Source organism: Diorhabda carinulata, chromosome 10 (assembly GCF_026250575.1).
Source record: "Diorhabda carinulata isolate Delta chromosome 10, icDioCari1.1, whole genome shotgun sequence".
NCBI lineage: Eukaryota > Metazoa > Arthropoda > Insecta > Coleoptera > Chrysomelidae > Diorhabda > Diorhabda carinulata.
The window spans coordinates 8,239,059-8,250,799 of NC_079469.1; the positions used below are offsets into that span (position 1 = coordinate 8,239,059).

General features: G+C 31.6%; 1 protein-coding gene and 1 long non-coding RNA gene across 2 annotated transcripts; one reads left to right on the top strand and one right to left on the bottom strand.

The window, feature by feature from the left end:
- The first annotated feature begins 1,516 nt into the window (after positions 1–1,516).
- LOC130898718 (protein singles bar) lies at positions 1,517–9,283 on the top strand. Its single transcript, XM_057808192.1, has 4 exons — positions 1,517–1,790; positions 6,510–6,692; positions 8,682–8,822; positions 9,020–9,283. Exons 1-4 carry the CDS (start codon positions 1,653–1,655, stop codon positions 9,095–9,097), a joined length of 540 nt encoding a protein of 179 aa, XP_057664175.1. The 5' UTR covers positions 1,517–1,652; the 3' UTR covers positions 9,098–9,283.
- Positions 2,073–4,517, bottom strand: LOC130898719 (uncharacterized). The gene is made up of 3 exons (XR_009059929.1): positions 4,383–4,517; positions 2,920–4,322; positions 2,073–2,590 (listed from the first exon to the last, which is right to left on the bottom strand). It is a non-coding gene; the product is annotated as an uncharacterized LOC130898719 (long non-coding RNA).
- Positions 9,284–11,741: the final 2,458 nt, after the last annotated feature.

The following is an 11,741-nucleotide window of genomic DNA, read 5'->3' on the forward strand; positions in this document are numbered from 1 at the left end:
TTTTTTTTCTATCACAAAAAGTTAAAGTATTTTATATGTAGCAAAATTTCTTATCAGCAAATAACTGTTTTTGTAGTTTTTTAAAATTTTAATTTTATGCATATTTTAATGTTTCTTTGTATCAACTTGTGTACAGCAGTAATTTAAGTCAATCAAGGTGTGTTAAATTCGAGGCTAGTTAAACAAAAGGCCACGCCAAGGACGTCCTTCAGTTTTAACTCTTTGAGATGACCGTTTTTTGCAATTAAATTCATTAAGAAATCGATCAATGATAAGTCTCGAGCTCAACAGCCTTTTACGAGAAGTCCGACTAGTAAATATCTCTGATAGATCAATAAGACGACACCATCAGAATGCTGGTCTACACAACAGAAGAGCTCTCCAGGCAACTTTGCTAACTAGGCAGAATCGTGTTGCTAGATTATGCTAGATTAAGATTTGCAAGGCAGCATTTAGATTGGAATTTAGTACATTGGTACCGTTTTATTTATTGATGAGACAAGAATCAGTCTAAGGGGTTCAACCCTTCAACCAAGGGTTTGACCATTTATTAGTGATGATTTTCGTTTAATGCATGATAATGCTAGACCACACGTTGCGGCAGATGTTCTGAATTACCTAAACGAAGTAGGAAATCATACCCTGGACTGGCCACTATGAAGTCCAGATATGAATCCTATTGAGCATGTTTGGGACATTTTAAAACGCCGCATTCGTCGTCGAAATCCATCTCCTCAAAATTTAAAGAGCTTGAGCAAGCGGCATTAGAGGAATGGGAGAATATACCTCAAGAAGTGATACAGCACCTAATTGAAACCTTGCCCTGAAGAATGTTAGCAACAATTACATCCAGAGGCGGAAATATAATGTATGAAATATATGAATGTTTAGAATTCAAGTTTTATTTTTAAGAAAATTTGGTTTTATTGCAAATTAGCAATATTAATTTAAATTTATTAAACAAAAAAATATTTTCTGAGTGGTGCGTTATTTTTGACCACGAGTGTATTATTTATGAGCGTAACGTCAATGTTTGATCTTCTATACCTATACAAACAGGATGACAGAATGTTCTTAACATACTTTTTAGAAAAATAAAACATTTTAGGAAAAATTGTACGCAGAGTCTGTTGGATTACGTGTTAGTAGTTAAGGGTTGATTATATTAAATTATATTTACGTAATATTGTATTTATTTATTTATGATAAATGTTTTATTAATTAATATATTAGAAATGATGATGCTGTTGCTATTTTTTGAAGAACAAATTGCTGAATTTTCGTCGGCGTGTGTTCATATATAAAATTTCATTGTCTCGTGCCTCTCAGGAAATGTCACACAGGAAGATCTAAATATTTTTGTATGTGGGATTCCAAAAATAACTCGACCGAATACCCCCATTGGAAGAGACAGTTCATTCAGTACGTACGTCGCCCCTAGAAAGTTTACATTTTCAACTAGTCGCATTTTGTTTCAAAGTATTTTTTTCAATAAAATCATCGGGTAATTATTTTTAAAATTTGTATTGAATACTAATTTTATTTATTTTTTTTGGAAATGATTTTCTAAACTTTTTTGATTCAAATATTTAGAATATTAATAGAAGTAGCTTGTTTTTGAAAGTGATATTTTTTTGAACGATTGAACAAATATGAAAAGGGGTCCAGCTGTAGTGACAGTATATGGTAGTGGACAGAGCGGAATAAATTGCTGTTGCTGTCGCTGTTGTACATGCTTACAGTTTCAGGTCTTGAAAAGTACAGAAGGAATCATCAAGCTGGCACAAATCGTAAGTAAACGTCGAATTGTTGCAAATTATTTTTTTGATAATTCGTTGTGGAAGCGGAAATGAGTTTTTAAAAATGGCAACCTATAAAATTCAGACTTCCTAATTCCTAATAGACAAAACTATTTAATTTTACTATTAACTGTAGCTATAGGAGAATTTAATAACTATATTTTATCCTATTATGTAAATTTTTATTTTATAGTCGAATAAATTGAAAAATTGGTGAAACAAAAAACCTTGTGAGTGAGTATAGTATAGAGGGTGACTCATAAATAATTTCAATTTTCAATGTTCACTTTGTTTATTAAATAATCATACAAAAAAACAACCTTTATATTCGAAGTATAGCCCATCGTATACAACGTTCAGTAAGTTGGCACTGCGTTTTCAACATTTCCTTTGAATTTACATTTTTACTCGTATGAATAGTAATCAGGTGCAAGGTTCAGGCTAAATGCTGGATGTGGTAGGAAGTCAATACCACTAATCATATTCCGCGTAACTATCGCAGTACGTGGTTTAGTATTATTGTAAGATCTGTTTCCGGTTAACTTTGGATATTTCACCGATAAAACCTCATGCATTTGTATCAACTACCCACTTTATACCTCGGTAACAATTGCTGGATTATTTAGTATGATTTCGAAGTCCACTATATAAACAAACCTTCATAATTTCACCAGACACACAACAAGACTTTCCAAGAAATCCAAAGAAGTCCGATAATCGGCGCGTGCTGGTACCAGGTTAGTCTTTCACTAATTCTCTTATAACCTCAATATCTCAAGCAGATGGACGACCTGAAAGCGAACAATTTCTACTATTAATTAGGGGTGGGCAAAATAATCGATTAATCGGGTGATCGATTAACCGATATATATTTTTTAAAAATAATCGGTAATCAATTAATCGAAAATAATCAAATAATCGAAAAATATCGATTAAACGGAAAATATCGCCGAGACCTCTTGCGGCCGAGGCTAGATAATCTTGAAGTCGTTAAAAAGATTCGCGGCTATGGCATACACACAATCGTTAAAATAATCAAATAATATAATAATCAATTTAACGATTAAAACATTTATTTTCTGAATAATTATTTCAACATAATTCAATATCAGAATCTTACTTCCAAATATCTTCTGTAGGTTCATTATTTGATTTGTTTTTATTGGGAATCAAACCATAATGTCTTCTGTATGTTCCTAGTTGTATACTCGCTCTTTATCGTGTTTTTTTGTAGGAATCAAACCACAATCGTTCTTTTGAAGCTTTATCTCCGATTTTCGAATAATCGAAAATTGATTATTTTCGATTAATCGATTATTTCCGATTTATCGATTATTTTGGATTAGTCAGTTATTTTCGAGTGATCAATTATTTTCGATGTCGAAAATAATCGATAATCGATTATATTTTTTGATAATTGTCCAGCCCTACTATTAATACGATTAAACCAACGCTGTCTCGTTCGCTCTTAACTGTATTTTCTCACTCAATTTCACATATTTTCTTTGCTATCACGGCTGCTTTAACTTTTGTTTCCAATAATGTCTCAACAATGCACGAATTATTTTCAATGCGATTAGAAATTATTCATTACCTACGTACGTATTAATATAAAATAGTTTAACATGTCTCATCATATAACTTCCAGTAAGATGACCATCCGTACTGTTTTTATCAGTACGGTACTGGTATATTTACATTTGAACTAGTTAGTTTTAAAGACCTGAAATGTACCATCTCTCCTGGTCATACTGGTTAAAAAATACACTAGTATTAATCAATAATTGTACTGTTATTGTAAAAAATAACATCTTTAACTACGGTAAAGCGTAGACGTAAATACATTTATGTACATATTGTACTATTATTTGCAAATTATTTGGAATACCGTAGAGATAGACAATGTTAGACCTTGAAATAATGTATGGATAATTGTATTCCCAGATGGCGATCTATATTTTAGTTATATCTATGGTGTAACAAATAATTTGCAAATGACTTTACATTTATGTTTAAAGTAAATCATGTGATTTATATGGGGCGACATATAATTTTTAAAATATGATCACTTTACTCCGGGTAAAATATTCTAAATTTCAGACTTTACAAGGTGTAAGGATATTTATCATCGATAATTTTCAGCTTAACCTCATATTCCTTTCATTCGTCATTTTAAATATCCATTTCGTCATTTGTTTTTTTTTTCACGTACGTAGTTCAATTTAAATATTTCGGATAAACCTCCGACAAACGCCAAGAGGAATTGGAAGGTAGAAATGATAGGGAATTAAAAATTCGGTCAAAAAAGGCCTATTCGTGCCACGAAAAAAGAAGAAAAAATAGAAATACGATAGTAAACGCACCGGACCTAACCTAACCTAACCTAACCTGACCGAATCGATAGCATCCCGATCCCGAAAGAGCAATAAAATAATAGAAATAAATGCTGCTATTTTGGAAAGGTTCCATCTTTTTTGGAGGGTCTGTGTCTGGGATGATGTTATTTGTGAATAATATGAGAGTCTAAAAATAAAAAATTAATCATCAATTGAGGAAACATTGGATTATTTAATAACTACTTACATTTTTGAAAGTACTCCTTTTAATTTTGACTCAAAAAACCAAACCACAAAAAATGTTTTAAACTTGCAATGTTTTATTTAGCACTAATTCAATGAACTTACAAAATGGCGGATATATCTGCTCCTACTTACCTGCGCACGAAATAACCGCGATTTTCAACCTTACGAGATCGCGGAAATTTCAAAAATATCGACGTCACCTGTAAAATTTCATTGGCGTTTTTGGGAAGTTCAGCCTATGGCATCTTCTCTATAAATTAGAACAAAAATATTCCTCATTATAATTGTCATTCTAACGGTGGCAAAACAAGAAACAGAAAATAAGGGAAGAATACAAAAAATTCCCAAATTATCATCAATTTATTATTATTATGTTTAGTGTGAGAAGGAAACTTCAATATAAATATATTTGAATCTAATTTCTCGAAAATCAATCCCAGTTCGTTTGTATTTTGAACAAACGGTTTCTTTTGTATACATTTTTTAGTATTATTATACAGATTATGACTTTAAAATTAATCATCGATGATAACGGCGAATCAAAGAAACCTCTTTTACATATTTACACTCTTTCTATTCGTGGGGTTAATTAACAAACACTATCTCTTACGTTCTTAATTTATTTGAACATTTTACACTACACTTAGCATAACTTATAATAATTTACTTAAATAATTTCTGCCATTACTTTTACTAATTCGTTCTAATCACTACGACTATTTTTGTAAAACTATTTAACTGCTTTTACACAAATCATTTATATACTTAAATAAAATTATACAAAGTTCTAGAGCAAAAAGAAACAGAAAAAATAAATAAATAGACTTTCCTATGAATTATTTAAAAGAAAAACTGCAAATTAACCGCCTTCTATAATAAAAAGTTCTAAAAGGTGACAATTGAAGGCACTTCCGCCATTTATAAAAAACAGATCATAGGCGCCTCGCGAATTCCCTTAAATTTAAAATTCCATTGTAGCTGGAAAGGACCGGCCCAAGGGCCCATTTCGCGAGCTTGTTCTTAACAACATTATGGTAAAGTAGAGTGTAACAATTATGCTAATGAAAATTTATTAAGACGATCTATTGAAATTTGCACTAATAAGTCGTTTAAATATTTGACATTGCTCAATGCTTGCAAAACTCAACGTATACAGTTAAGTAAATTCCAAGAAAAATTGTCAGAGTTGTACTTTACTGCAAATATTTTACTATGTATTTTAATTTGTTTTTCACATTTCAATGCGTTTTTTCACTGTTAAATAACTATGAATACTGAAACGAATCTATTTGTTTTCAAATAGATTCGTTTCATGAATTTCACTATACAGTGTGGAAATAAATTCAACAAAATTCGAGGGATAATGTTTATCAATATTTAGTTCAAAAATGTTTAGGGGAAAAGTGGGTACACTCGATCCCAGAGGCACATGATCCCTATTTGAATTAACCGCCTTAATATACTTATATCGAGTTTCGTTGATAACACTGGTTCCGAATTATTCGGTTTTAGTAAACAATCTACATGGAGAAAGTCGTTAACCAACCTTCTAAATAAATTAAGAACTTACGGTTTGTCGTCCTTACCTATCAGCTGGTTTAGTAGCTTTCTCAAGGACCGATACATCCAGGTCGCTATCGACGGACACACCTGTACATCAAAGATCTACTCGACAAAAGTACAAACCCGATCTATAACTTCTTTAAGACCAAAAAGCTATATACTCTGCAACAGCTTCTAATTCTCTACAAAGCCCAGATTCGTCTATCTTTAGAATACTTCTTGCACATTTGGAGCCCGGCCCCCAAGGATACCCTGAAGATACTCGACTCAATAGAAAAGAGAGCGGTTCGACTTATAGTTAGCCAGAAACTTGGACAGCTTAGAACATAGACGAAAGGTTAAAGGATTAAAATATCAATTTATAAATTGAAAAAGTACAAAATATTGTAAAATACGAGTAATAATATCCAGCAATGTAAGGTGAGAGCGATAAATGGGGTTTAAGGAGAATAAAAAACATGATGTACACGGAACATGGGCCTTGGTGTAAAACTAAATAGTCTGATTACAATAATATAATACATTTTGCAAAAATTATTGTAGCATTTTTATATATTTTTTCCAGATTCTAGGATTCTTTTGTCAAAGTCTAGCTTTAAATTTTGGTGCTCAGTATTCTTCAACGCTTGGTACATCATATCAGTCCTTTTTATCAACTGCTTCTTGGTGTCTGTTGACCAGCTTTTTGTTGCTACTCAGTTATGTTTGTTCTCAGAAATCCTTGAATCTACTGAGATCTTCTTTATTCGTAAGTATCTGTTTCAAAAACAAATATGTAGAATTCGAAAATAATTAATAGATTTACAGACCATAAAATATTTAACATCGATTTTGGAAGGCCAGTGTAAAATGGGCCGATATTTTATCGGTACCAGGCTACTTACACACGCCCCGGATTTTTACCGGTCAAATAGTTAGTTGCTTAACTATCGTTCTTTTTAAGAAACTGCACATTTTATGCCGGAACGTTGTAAAACTGTCAGATTTACTTACAGGATATACAATAATTTCCGTTATACCAATTTTTGGACATAATAAATGTGAAGGTAAACATGACAGGTTATGCTGGCGATATTTAATTTTTCGAAGTTAATATAATTAGAAAAACTGATTTTTTTAGAATATATTTGAATGTAAATAATATACAATCATAATTTTGACAATTAGTCAATCTAAGAAAATAGATGATGTACATCAAAATGGCGGCCATGGGGTAAACAATCGTTTTTTATTTTATGGTATTAAGAGGACTCCACAGATACTTTTTAGATCGGTTTCAGTGGAACTAATACAGCTAAAACTGAGTCTATTTGAAGCTTTAGTCAGTCTGCAAGTAGCTTTCCACTGTTGCGTTCAAGTTTATCAAGCATGAGTTGCAAAATGATAATTCAATGGCAGCCGAGAGATGCAAGCATTTATGTAATACTTCTATATGGACAGTTTCTATATTATCAGAAGCTGTTCCGACTAAGGAAGACAGAATGATTACGATTTCTATATCCTCCGAGGTTCCAGCTCGGTTCTGCGCATTCTCAAGCATACGCAACCTGAACCTGAGGTATCTGGAACGTGAGAAAATAGTCGGCACGTTTATAGTAGAACATACCTTCCCTTAGACTTATCACAACACTCAATAAATCCTGTGACTGACACACAGATGGCGCTGCTATTGACAAATCCATATGACGTTTATGAAGTACCAACTTTGAAAAGACTATGTGTTGAATTTTATTTAATCAATGACATTGCGAGTAGTGAGAAAAAAGTGACAGCCATTTAAGTGAAGCTACTTTTGTTATTTTCAAAATAATTTTGTGTTTAAGTGGAAGGTGTAAGACAAAATGATAATACTTTCTCTATCCTTTCAAGTTTCAGCTCGATTCTGCGCATTCTCAAGCATGCGCAGCCTAAACGAGGTAACTGGCACCTTAATAGTAGGACATTCCATCCCATTTAAACTGTCCTTATATATATACACTTAAAGCTTTGGGTGGAGTCTCCTTTCCGAAGAAAAGAACTTTTATCAAAATCCCGCTCATTTTCCACATGTTTTCACTATTCTTTGCTTTTCAGTATATTTACCGCTTACCTACAATAAGCACAATACTGCATAGTTGAAAAGGTCTAATATCCAACAAATAACTTCATGTACCACACAAAAACCAATCATTTGTTTCGCCCACGGCGGCCATTTTCTAGTGGGCACTCAGGTGATTTTGACAGTTCGTTAGATTGCTAGATTGCTCCATAACGTTAAAAATGGTAGATATTAGAGCAGATCAAAATGAAACCTTATGAATAGAATCTTGTTTGTCGCTATCTCTTTTCAACATTAAGAAGAACTCTTTAAAGATTATTATATAACAATAATTTAATAGAATTGTTAAATATGTATATATATGTTGATATATTATGGAATATATTTTTGAAGATTAATTTATACAAATATCAAGATCTATTCGAATGGATAATATCCCCCCATATATATATACAAGGTCGAATGGAAACGAGAGAACGTTATTTGTCTGAATTATATAAATGTATATTTTTATATATTTATATATAGAAATTTGTCCTATTTTTTAATATTTGTCAAATGAATGATATATTTTTATTTCCAATGTTTAAATTCTAATTAAAAAATCAATAATTTACGCCATTCTTTCCATGTTTTTATTTCTCTAATTTTACGTTCACGAAGGATTAATAAATTATAATTATACGTTTTATGTATTAGGAAACCCTTTTTAATATTGTGGCAGCTTTGAGCTACTTTGGATCATGTTCGTATTTGGGATGGGCAGTGTATACTTTTCTACAACCGATGTACGTTATAACGCCATTTTTTCAAGTATATCCTGCTATGAGTGCTGCGTATGTAAGTATACGAGTATCATTAAATATAATTTAAAATGTAATTATAATTCAATATTCACTACCATTGAGTACCAAGGTTAATTTGTAAATGAGAAAATACGGTTTTTTTACACAACATGACGCCACTGCTTTTATCTCAAACTCTCCATTCTTTTTATTGTTGCCATTCTGTGTTGCCACTAATTTTTGTTGTTTCAGATGATGGGAACGATTCTAGGTTTCATTTATGCATATGATGGATACAAATCGTATCAATATTTTAAAGGAATGCGTTAAAAATATTATGTATCTAGATGACAAGCTTTTTTCAACAAACGGTGTTAAGTTGTACAAGTGACTTTTGTACAAAGCTTTATTTATTTATATTTTACATTGATTATTATAGGAATATAATGGATTTTTCTAGTCAAATATGATACTTATACTAATATTTATTGAGAATGAAAAATATAATACGATTAAAACAAATTTGATTTTCGTTTGTTTTCTACACTCTTACATTAATCAATCTAATCATCAATTTATACTTGATTACGACTAGTTTCAGGATTTTATTTTAGAGTTAAGGATTCAGGACCATGTTCACCTAGCGCAGTGGAAATCAATTAAAAAAGGATGATCAATATTGAAGAATTTGGTATTTTTAGGTTATGTTTGTGATGTTTCTACGTTTCCTGATTGATATTTAAATAGTTTAGGGTAGAAAAATATTGAGAAAAGGCTTTTTTACATTTTTTTAAAAATTCTACTCTATTCGAGCTCTCTTATGATGGAATAATTATGTAAAAAATTATAATTTTTGAGTACTTAACCTCAAATATTTTAAAATCCTGACTTTAAATTGGTTTTGCAACCAAAATTAAAAATTAAACACAAAATTAACAAATTACATTATTAGCTGAAATACACAGGAAAGGTACTTGTAGTTCATGCTGAAAATTAACAGTAAATTTAAACTAAGAGTTCGCCAACTTTAAATTTGTTAGTTTAATTTCTTAATTTTTTGAGGTTATGAGTACAGAATACGTCAGGTTAACCTGTATTGGCAGTATTGTTTTGTTTACAACGTTATTTCGCCGATTTCCGCCGTGGTGTTTAAGTCAGCCCTTGTAACACCGATAGACAGTGCTAGGAGTTTCTATTGGGTTACCAGTAATTTATAATTATCGTCAATTTACTGCATCAACCAAGCTTCTATCGTACTATTTTGGCTTCAGATTAGAATTGCAAACAAAAATAACCTCAGAAATTTTCATTCTTTTTTCCAAAATATTGACACGTGTTATTTTTATATGTTTTTATTCAGATCATCACTACGCCATTGAATGCCTAAATTTAGTACAATGTTTAAGATGATTGAGGTCAAATTAATTTTAGTTTCAACCGAATAGTTTATTAAATAATCATCTAAGGTGCATTTGGAATGTTAGGAACATTTTACAATTTGCGCAGATTATTGAGTTCGTTTATTTTCCACGTGTTAAAGTAATTTACTTATTAACACAATTTTTCTTCGTCCGGAAATGGTACTGAATGATCATCGGATTAAGGTTAGAGAGATGGAAGAATCTGACTGATTTAGTGATCTGAATGAATAACGAACGTGAGAACACCTGTTCATTCAAAATGATCATCAGTTTGGTTCGTTCGGTGAAAGTGAAAGCCGACTCTACTTTTGGTAAATTATGGAAAATAAATGCAAACTGTTGCATGAGAACATCTTGTTGCAGTTTTTCTCATTTACTGTACCAGTTCAAAATGGTTTTACGTTGACTGGATAAAACCCACAGGCATTTTTGGACATTTGCTAATTGCAACAACGGTTTTCATTTTTGTGATAGAAAAATATTGAAAATGAAATGGCTGCTTGATGTGTTCAGCAAATACGAAACGTGTGAACGAATTTATTTTCATTATAAATGAATCAGACTGATTCAGCGAGATTGACTAATGAGAAGCTCTCTTAAACTATTTGCGTGTTGGGTGTCACGTTTGCTTACTCTGGGCTAAATTCGCATTCGGATTAACATTTCCCAAGTCTTATTGACGCAATTTTAGTAAAATGCGACGATTTTTTGCGTTCATCCGTAATTTTTGATGAAGGCTGGATCCACCACTATATTCATGAACCGAAAAACAACTCAGATGTGGATTGTAAAGGGCGAACCTATTCCGAAAACAGGAAAAACGGTTCCATTGACCGGAAAATTGAGAGCGACCATTCTTGGGATAGTTAAGGGATGATGTTCACCCCCAAAAAGTTGAAACATTAACATGAGATCATTACGCCCCCCGCGACTCATTTCTGTTTTCTAACCTCAACGTTTCACTTGAGATTTTCATCAGACAAGCTACTAGTTTTTGGAATCATCCTCCAGTTAAGGGTGAAATAAAAATTAATAAGAAATGATTTTTCTTGAAGGGTGATAATCACAGCTTTAATAAACCATATATCGCTGAAAAATTTCAATAAAAAAAACCAACATGTTCAAAAAGAATTTTTTTTTGGTTCTTTAGTACTAAAGAGTGAATTTAAATGCTTAACATGACGAAATATGCTCAAAATAAGCATAAAAAGATGCACAGTTCATATATTTTTAATTTACGGGAGATCCCAAACTTCTTTTACTCCCAAACCACTTTCAAAACTTGTCAAAAAAATCAGACGTAACCATCGAAATTCAACTACACCCTGTTGTAGAGCTTTCCATGGACCCCTAGGTGTGCCCCTGGACCACTTTGGAAGCCACTAATTTAAAAAAGTACAAATTATTTACGTTTATTTAGTAAGTTGTAGTTATTAATAAATGAGAAATTCGTTTATTATTCTAGCAAAACTCAAAAAAATCTTCTTTTATATTTTATGAGGTGTTTTTCCAACTTATCTATCCGAAAATTCTGCCTTATATCTGACAATATA